The sequence below is a fragment of the Mytilus trossulus genome, chromosome 1, assembly GCF_036588685.1.
Source record: "Mytilus trossulus isolate FHL-02 chromosome 1, PNRI_Mtr1.1.1.hap1, whole genome shotgun sequence".
Classification (NCBI taxonomy): domain Eukaryota; kingdom Metazoa; phylum Mollusca; class Bivalvia; order Mytilida; family Mytilidae; genus Mytilus; species Mytilus trossulus.
Genome location: NC_086373.1, coordinates 56046819 through 56057524, shown reverse-complemented (window position 1 = coordinate 56057524; position 10706 = coordinate 56046819). Strand labels below are relative to the sequence as shown.

The 10706-nt window shown below is 30.3% G+C and overlaps 1 protein-coding gene across 3 annotated transcripts in view; it reads left to right on the top strand.

Annotated features, from left to right (window-relative positions):
• Nucleotides 1-3795: 3795 nt before the first annotated feature.
• LOC134727826 (FYVE, RhoGEF and PH domain-containing protein 2-like) overlaps nt 3796-10706 on the top strand; it is a 55213-nt gene continuing 48302 nt past the window's right edge. For 2 of the 3 annotated variants that reach the window (XM_063592226.1, XM_063592219.1), the window contains exons 1-2: nt 3796-3992; nt 6207-6401. In XM_063592226.1, coding sequence (XP_063448296.1) covers nt 3920-3992; nt 6207-6401 — 268 coding nt within the window. In that variant the 5' untranslated portion in view covers nt 3796-3919. Of the gene's footprint in view, nt 3993-6206; nt 6402-8038; nt 8166-10706 lie in introns of those variants that run through there. The other variant, XM_063592241.1, reaches the window with a different exon arrangement.

Genomic DNA, 10706 nt, shown 5'->3' with positions numbered 1-10706 from the left:
AATTGACCCAGGGGAAACCCTGTACCTGAGTGACATCACTTTGAGATATCTAGTGTATTTAGGGTGCAATCAACAGTTTTTTTCTATGACGTCACATTTTTAGGGACCATGCATAAGTGACCCTTAGTGGTGGACTGATTAATAAAGATACTTGTATAAAACTTGATATCACTGGAATCAGAATGTTCTCTAGTTTATGATGAAATAAAAATAATGTGTACTTTTAATATATTAAAAACATTCCATCCAATGAACATGGGGGAAAAAAGCTCTAATTTTGACAGAAAAAACTTGAAACCAGGTCATGTGCACAGACATGAAGACATGATCCATGCACATTTTTCATAATCAAAACTGTATGAAATTTGTAGGTTTTTACCTGGCCTTTCAAAAAAATCTTGTTTCAGGGTACGGTTTCCTGCTCCGAAAAGAGCTACAGTGGCTGCAAATAAGTTTTCAATTTTCACTGCCAAAAAAACAGGATGTTTACAAAGTTGTCTCCCCTCAAAACATGTAAAGTTAATTTAATTTTTAAAAATATTTCAATCATTCAACCTGTTTTAATTGAAAGCTAATTAACTATTTTTTACAATCAAACACAAAAAACATGATACTTTTGCACCAATTGAGTTAATAAACAGGGGTTTCCCTCCATGGTTATTTTTAGTCAGGGAATAACCCCTAGTTTTTTATACGAAACTGTTTATAGCACCCTTAGCAGGGCATCAAGTATAAAAAGGGTACTCTTTGCACACTGTTTATTTTTTGGGGGTTATTTAAAATTCTTGCAATTAGGTGAAAATTATCCCAATTATTTGTGTTCATGTATTATGAAATGTGTTGCCCAGTAGATTTAAAAAAAAAAGAGATACAAATGTATGAAAAGACTGCAATTTCCAAAAGTCCTGACAATTGCTCTGTAGAAGATTACGTTTCATCAAGAGAAATCACTTTTATCATATTATGTTAATTATACATGTTATACCTGAAACAGTATAATTCATGATTGAACTAATCTAAAGATGAATCAAAACCTATCACTATCAAGGAATCAAACTGAAAGTGGTATTTGGGTGGCCAGATATACTTAAATATATTTAAGCTCAGACAATAGCTGTTAAACAATGTGAACCTGTGTATACATGATTTGCTGTTTTATTTCACAGGTTCTTGGTGGTTGTAATAACATTAACTGTTTTAAAGTCATCTGGTCTACTGTGTTGAGCACTTTACACAATCATTGCACAACTGAACAAACAGTTACAAAACAACGCTTGCAAAATCTGAAAATGGCAGCCTATAGATTTTGTTTAAGACTTAATTAGTTGTTTACTTCTTGTGCATTCTGATAGCTTTCATTGTGTAATAAATTTTGGCAATTTTACTCTTTTTCTTATTTTTTTGGCATAACTTTTCTCTTTTCTTTATTCTTTTGGTCCATTTTTATAAGCCCATTATAAGAAACATTATCTATGGCATACTGTTGTTCTATCCCTCTGCCATAAGTTGTCAACATGCAAGACAATAACTCAAAAAGCTTTAACCAATTTGCATGAAACTTTGGTGAATTGTTCATATTTATTGACGTGAGCTCCCTTTCCCTTTTTATAAATTTTAGATTCTATGTTTCAGGTCATGCAGGTATGTGAATTTATTTGTAAAAAAGGGAGATTTTCAAATTTTCGAACAATAAATCATAAATTATAAGTATTCTTAAAACTTTTGTGAGGCTCCCTTTCAATTTCTATAAATTTTAGATATTAGACATACAAGTTTATATGGGATTTCATTCATGAAAATAAGGAGGGATTTTCCTGTTTTTTGCACAAAAACCCAAAAGTGCAGTTTTGATGAAACTTTGGTTATTTGGGATGAAGGGAGAAATTACTTCCATATAGTACATATACTGGTATCTATGTTTCTTAATTGAGTTTCAAATAAAATGGGTTATTGATTAAAAACGATAATTATACAATGTTGTATAAATGCTCAAAATTAAGAGACGAATCGAATCGGAAGGCTTCTTTGAAAAATCAATCATACCAGTAAAACATTTGTCAGTTGTAAGGATTATAAATTAATCACAGTTGTTTATTAAGTAGAAGCCATCTGGATGTGCATATCAACAATGATAGCTTGAAGTATCTGCACAGAAGTACTATATTGTAAACAATGTTAACCACATCCTTCTATAAGCAACAGCAGCAGGCGGTCATGTAATTTGGTACCAAGGATTCAAAATAGTTTTAGTAAGACTAGAACTTGTTTATTAGTTATGTGAATATTTTATTTGAAGAAGAATATTATATCACAGAGTGGTTTTAATTTGATTTAAAAATAATACTTTCACTCAGTTTATAAGCCTTCTCTAATATTCTTTCAGCCCTCTTGTTTGTAGCTCTTAGTTGAAAAAAAAGAAAAAGGAATTTCTCTGTCCCAAAGCCTTTGTTTTTACGTCTTTAAACTGACTTAACAGTAATTATTGAGTTATTTCCCTTTATAGTAAAAATTGTTCAATTTAGATAAAAATATATTTATGATGAGATAAAAGAGAAAAAAACCATAATTTTGGAGTAAAGTAAAGTAAAGGTTGAGTAGATTGAAACAACTCTGAGAATAAGCAAAATAGTAGGTAACTGAAACCAACTTGGACCTACATGTATTAATATTAACAAGGGGGTTATAGGTTTTGCAATCTTAACATACCATATAGTATTTTGTCTCTTTTTGCATATCATTTTGAATATTTAAGTAATCTAATTGCTAAATAAACAGTTTCTGACACACAGCCAATAATTCAAGATCCCCCTCTTGGTTTTGATTGTAGTACATGTAATATATGGATCAATTTTTTATATGTTTACTTTTTAATATTTGCTGACACTAATTTCAAACAAGGTGTCAGTAAAATCAATTAATCTTATAGAAGAAAAATGCTTAGGTTTTCCATATTAATGGCAGGTATTTTCTCTCATTGAGATTCTGTCGTAACTATAGTAGATTTATCTGATGGGTCTGTAGCGGATTTCTCTCTCTTTCTGATTGGATAATTACACACATTATACAGTAATAACCTGATCAGTTTATGATATGATTAAAATATAATTGCTGCATGGGTGAACAAAAACATCTCGATGTTTTGCAGACTAATTATCACTATCCTCTAACAAAAATAGATTGAAGAAAATAATGTGTTTTTCTAATTAAAGAAATATGGAAGAAACTAAATTCTGTTAATATAGAGAAACAAAATGCATTTAAGTAAAATTTTCAGAAGCATTTTGATTGATTAATTGGAAAATGTGGAATATTATTATGTATGAGGCTCTCAGACTCAAAACTTTTTAATTGTGAAAAAATGGAATATTTTCAAGTAAGAGGCTTTTTAAGACTTAAACTTTTTTTATTGTGAAAGAGTGGAATATTTTCAAGTATGAGAGCTCAGACTGTAAGACTCAAAAAGTTTGAAGAAAAGATGATTTCGCCTGTCAAGGATTTTATTCATTGATTCCCTTAATTAATTATGAGGATTATTTACAAAGGACATTGAGGGTGTATGAAACTGATTTGTGTGTTACTATCATCGTTTCTCATCATGTTTATTTTGGTTCAACTTCCTTAATTTCCAAAACAACTTAATGTAAAATCTATTGGAAACAGGAAAGCTTAAAATAAAAATAAAATAATCTAAAATAAAAATCAAATGATGTCAAATAACTTAAACATTAGAATATTGAAAAAAGTGTTATAAAATGAGAAAAAGTGAACTTTAACACTTGTAATAAAAGTTTTATGGTTATATATTTGATTGAATCAAGTGGAGTGAAATTTAAGCATTGAACCGGTATTATGTAATGCATTAAAATTAACATTGTCAAATTTGATTCTTTGACTTAAGTTAAATCAAAGCAAAATGTAAATGAATTGGATAATGGGCCAGGATATATCTTTATCTGATTTAGATGATCTGGACATAGGACTAGTTAAACAATGTAAGTACTAAATAATGATTTATTACAGTTTTTTACTTCGTATACCCTTTGTATGTTGCATTCATTTTACTGTTAGCTACTATGTTGCAAGGGTATATATTTTATGGCCTTTAAGTGTCAGTCATTTTGTTTTAAGATGCTTTCTGAATTACTAAATATTCAATAGCAGTTTGCAACCTTACCTTGATATATTGTCACATACAGAGGAAGACCCTATTGATTTTGAGGTCAAGGTCAAAGTAGCTAAAACAGACTAATATTTGTGCAGAAAAGTAGTTTGTTGATCTGATGCTAGCTCATATATTTTGAAATAATTTAAACCTTTCTTTGAAGTTTGACCACATAATATGACAGGAAGATTCCTATTAATTTTTAGGTCAATGTCCAAGTAACTAAAATTGACAAATAATTTTGCAGGAAAGTGGTTTCCTGATGCTAACTCAAATACTTTTGGTATGATTTCAACTTTACTTTGATGTATGGGAAGATTCCCATTTATTTTGAGATCAAGGTCAAAGCAACTGAATTGGACAAATAATTTAGCAGGAAAGTGGTTTCTTGATGCTTACTTAAATACTTTTTATATGATTTCAACCTTACTCCGATGTATGACCACATAATATGCTAGGAAGATCCCTTTTGATTTTGAGTTTACTACATCTTAAAAGTCAAGGTCAAAGTTACTAAAAATAAACTAAAAAAGCAACTGAAGCAACTGAGCTGGGAAATATGGTGACATCTAATGAAAAGAAAAATTCTTATTGATTGTAAAGTCATTAGGTCTTAGGTCAAGGTCAAAATCAAAGATGCTAAAATTGATAGTTGTAAGACATATTAATATTATTGTCTGAAACCATAATAATAGTCATACCTAAGGGTTACAATGTAACAAAAATGAATTTACCAGCAGGTCACTACAGGAATTGTTGCTAATCATATAGGGTCCTGGGGACTGGGGATTCATTTATTTTCGTGAGTACTAATTTTCATGGATTGAGGATACCTTTCATTTGCATAGATATTTGATTTCATGGTTTTGCAAAAGTTTGCATACAAGCCTATAAAGATTAGTAATTTGTTGTACATTATAATTCATGGTTCACATGTACAAATATAACCACGAAATCCACCAAAAATTGTGTCTAAAGAATAATAATGAATCCACAGTATATGAGCTTGATCACTTAGGGATGACATCAAAAAATCAATGAAGGATAAAAAAAACTTAATTCAAATAGTTTCATGAGTTTTGGGGTGGGGGTAAAAATTGCTGCAAGTTTTGTTTCACTGACATCAATTTTATATATATATATCCATTCCTTATTGGTGAATCAATTTTTCCCAAATTAAAAAGTTAAGAGTAGGGGTGTCAGTAAAAAAACTATACGAATGAATTTTTTTTTTATCCTACATTGAACTTTTGAAGTTGTCCCTTAAAGTACTGTAGATAAGATATATTTCTTGTTGTCAGAGTAAGCACTTTTCTATTATCTTGACTCTAGTTCCATTTATACATGTATGTATTATACTTTTAGTATTATGTTTTCTTCATTTCTCAAAATGATACAAGATTTATCTCCTACACTGAAGGAGCCATGCAGCTGCTAGTTAAATGGTTAATTTGACTGATTGATGCTATGGAGCAGATCTTAACTAGCAAATTGCATCTTCAACAAAACGTTCTCCCTAGTAGATTGCTTCTAGTAGTGCGTCTATTTAAAATGATTTAATAAAAACAACTCAGCTAAAAATGACAACTTGTCTTCCTACAGAATCTGACATAGAAAATATATACCTTAGTGTAGGCAGAAAGTGTGTATGGGGTTAAACCAGTTTGTAGTGAGCACAAACCCTCTTTACCTATTGAAAATGAAATCGAGTTATTGTGTGCATTAACCATTTTTCAAAGAAAAAGACAAATATTTTGAGATTATTTATTGGGATTTCAGGAAAATACTTTCTGAATTTCAAGTTTATTCTATATTTTCAGTGTCCTTCAGCAGATAAGACCAACATTCATTTATTTTTGATCAGAATGACAGTTACCCACCAAAGATCTTTTGAAGGTCATATTGCCACCTTTAACAATGAACTAAAACAAACATAATGTATTATTCTACTAAGAAATCAAATACAAAAGAAATGGTGACAGTTTAAAATTTTCAATGTTGATTGTAGATAAATAAATTCTACATGATATATATTTTTTTTCAGATGAGGACCACATTATCGACATAAAGCCGGACGTAGAAAATCCAAGATGGAAGGTCAACATTGTGATATCTCAGGATATCTTGAAACCTTACATAAGACTTCGAACACGAAAAGGGGAACCTTTAGTCAAAGTCAAGGATTCCATATCATCTGCCCTGGTGGACTTCACCGATTTTACCGAGTTATTCCTCACATGTAAGTTTGATGGCAATTAGAGTTGGATTGGAGTTCAAAGACTTGAGATTTATTCACCTAGATTGTCTTACTTCCTAGTAAACAACCAAGGGCCATTTTCTTGTCAAGGTACTAGGCTTATAATTTGGTACCACAGGCACACATTTTGTCTACATACGATTCTTAAGTGGCACTAATATCAAAACAGTTTGAAGGCCATATAAAAGTTGAAATTAAAAAGTATTGAAAACCAAAAATTAAAAAAAAAATGTTTTTAGGATGGCTATCTTTGCCTTTAGGTAGAAAACAGGTAACACCAAAGTGCTGACTCCAAAGATATGACCATGTAAAAAATTCAAAAGAATACCTTTCTATGACTAATAAGTGTGAATTCCCTATTGTTACATTTAAATTATGTATTTTTCTATCACTGTGTACGATTGATATTGCAACAAAACTGGCACTGCAATCATGTGTACTGACATTAAAGACCCGTTCATTATAAAATCATACATCTATGGCTCTATAACCTATCTCCAAAATAGACATTAGATATCAAGAGCAATGTTGGACTAGGTTATCTATGAGTATCATTTCTCAGTGTTGACAGCTCACAGTTTAAATTATGTTGTCTAAAACTGCTTGGTATAGATAGAATATGACTAAATACTGAAATGACGTTTATTTTTTTACCTGAAGAACTCTTAGTAAATTTTACCAAAAATAAAAAAATAAAATGTGGATGGGTGAGATTTACATAATTATAAAAAAATAAGTGTTGGCCCAATTACATGTGACCAATGTTCTATGAAGCAAAAACTAGACTTATAATACAGCTTTGATAAAGATTAGGATTTTCACCATCAGAGAGCAAACTTATGATATCTAGATGTGATATCATTACTGATGTAAATTTACAGTTTCGAGCTTGTTGATTTGATTTTATAATGTATATATTTCTTAAGAGAGTATTTTACATTTAAAATTATTATACATTTATAAAATTAAAAATCTCTTTTGAATCTTTTGCATCTCTCTTCTCTTAATAGCAAAAGTATTTTGATATCTATACGATAGGTACTTAATTGATTTATTTGAAGAAAAAATATTGAATTTATTTAAACATTATAATTAAAGAATATGATATATGATTTTTAGTGTACAGAATGATACTTCACCATGCTTTTTATGTATACATAATAATTGCAATGACAATGGTGTGATGAGAAGTGGCTATGGTCATGATGGTTTATATATTCAATATATATTCAATATATATATATACCCTTTGGCATACTTCCTGGTTGCCTTTATTTATGTCCGGTGGAAATATATATATATATTAATCTGAAACCTCATTGTTTTTACTGGAAATATGAATTTGAACTTTATTTCTTTTTTATGTATTTATTAATAATACGTAGAAAATTCAAAAGAAAATTGCTTTTCAATTCTTTCAAATGACAGAACTTAGTGTTTGATATTTTTTTGAAAATTTCACATATTTTATATTCGTCCTAAGGATATTAGAGATGTTTGTGTATCATTCTAATGACATATTTATTTGACAATAATTACAACTCATTATGTCAACAGATTACAGTGTGTTTTGTAATATTTTTACATCATTTTTTGTTGACTAATTATTTTTCTTGGCTTGTGGTTGTATGTCTTTTCTTTTAAATGTTGTGTTGGAGTAGACATTTTGTGAAAATGGATGTATATTTTATTCCGTCATGAAAAAAATGTGGAGGAAATTAAAACTTCGCAAGCACAAATCTGCAGGTAAAGTTTCTTAGAATATCTTTATTTATGTTACAGTAATTATGAAAAGGAAATAGTTTTAAACTCCTGGAAATAAGAAGCGAAACAATTTAATCAGAGTTTCCTAGATTCTAGGAAAAAAAGCTATGTTTGTTTGGTATATATATCGTTGAAAATGATTGCCTTTAGAAGGGAACTATTTAAGCATGTTTTGTATGTAAATATGAGAACTGGGTACCTTACGTAACTACAATAACTTTTGCATAAATGATTCTCCTAAAGGCATGAACCTCTTAAGGAAGAGTTTTAACAGAACAATAGAATAAAAACAGGCAGACCTGTACAGACCTAATTTATGGGAATTTCTTTATAGGTGAAAATCTGACAGTGGCATAATTGGTAAGAATGCTGAGATCTATCTACTGTCTGCATGGCTGGGTTTTCATCAAATGACTCCTTATTCGAGTTATTGCCCTTTGAAGCTGAATATTTTAAAACTAAAATAGATAAAATATTTAAACATTGAAATGCAAAAATTATCAGAAACACATGCTCTACAATTAAGTAAACATAGCAGTAGTTGTGATTGGACTGCTTATTTGAATTATTTTTCTTTAATGACGATATTTACGATATTTGTTTTTGCCTTTTTGCCTATAATCTTGAAAATTATAAAAGATAGGTAGACATTTTCAATAGCAATAATGACAACCAATAAAATTGAGAATGGAAATGGGGAATGTGTCAAAGACACAAAAACAAAATCATAGAAAAATTAACAGCAGAAGGTCACCTACCATTAATATCTTATTTTGAAGAAATTGCTACTCGACTCTGTACAACACATGTCTTTATGTGTGTTTTGGGCAAAAACTTAAAAAGATGAAGGATCTGTGAACAGGAAAAAGTATCCACAACAAGAGGTTTTTGTCATGTATTATATTCTAGTCTACAATCCATTGTTGATGCACCTTATTTCAGTAACTCAAGCTCTTTAGAGCCTCTAGTTACACAAAACATTCACCTTTCAGCTTAAACTAATGTATACATTTCTATTTTACTTAAGAGTTGTATCTGCACTCTAATCATAGTTGATGTAGGAAATAATATATCCAGCATTTTGTTGGTGATTCTTTGATTCTTTTTTTATGTATCATTGGAAAACAGAATATTAGCCCTGAGCTGATATGTACAGCTAGTGATATGGGGTTGTACATGTTCTCTGAAATACAAATTTATTTTAAAACCACTTTTGTGGAAGATAATCTCAGGTTTACTTTATAATAGATTATATAGCCTTCGGCTGTTGTGTGCTCTATGGTTGGGTTGTTGTCACTTTGACACATTCCCCATTTCCTATCTCAATTTTATCTATGGTTTTGAAATGAGAGGTAGTTTCCCTGCTGTAGTCTCATATGTGAGGTAGCCAAGAATCTTCCTGGAGTTGAAAAGATGGCCTTTTGATCCCTTTTAATAAATAGTTTAATTTGAGATTGAAAATTGTCAAACCTCAGAATCAAAGCTAAATTTTACAAGATAGTCATTATATTGAATAATTCAGAAATCAGGAATCACTGGATAATTTTAGAATAAGTTTCAACCTCATTCTTTTTTTTATTATGAGGTATATTATTTGGATGGAGAGTTGTCTCATTGGCACTCACACCACATCTTCCTATATCTATTTACATACTTGACTAATTATTTCAAGTGTGCCAATTTTGTCAATTGAGGAACAATTGTATTTTTGTGAATATTTAGATTTGTGTTTTATTTTTTAGAGTTTGCTTACAAATTTTAGTTTACAAAGTGAATACTTAAATACCTGCCAACTTTTCAAAATGCCCATTGGGGTTTTATGTGAAAGTTGGTTTTTATAGTCCTACAAAACCTTCAAGGGGGCCTTCAAATATATTCTAATGTGGTTTTTTGGCCTCTTTGTGCTTGAAAAAGCTCATAGCCATTGATCAATTAATTGGTTTTTTTTAAATAGTGGACAAAATTGTTCTTACAAAATTTCCATTTGGGAGCCTCGCGTGCCATAGGGGAAATCCTCTGCAAATAGTGACAGTTGGCGGGTATGTACTTATTTTAACAAATTTAACTCAGTGGTTTACTTTTACTGACAAATAATTGGTATCTCACCAAAAAGGAGTAAGGGCCGATTTTGGCCTCTAATTTCAGGTTTATCTGACAAAACATTTTGGACAGCTTTTAAACACTTTAGTGTCTACTTCAGTTGATTAAATTAGTTTGTCTGAAAGATTTTAACTGATTCACTCATAAAAAACGCTCTGATTCAAGCTTAAATATGAAAAATCTATCAAATATGCCAAAAACTGTCACTTTTCAGATGGTTTTCGTCAAAAATGTGGCCGCATCCATGTTCATCCTCAATTTTTAACTCACCTGGCCCAAAGGTCCAAGTAAGCTTTTCTCATCACTTGGCGTCCAGCATCGTCTGTTGTCGTTAACTTTTACAAAAATCTTCTCCTCTGAAACTACTGCTGGGCCAAATTAATCCAAACTTGGCCATAATCATCATTGGGGTATCTAGTTTAA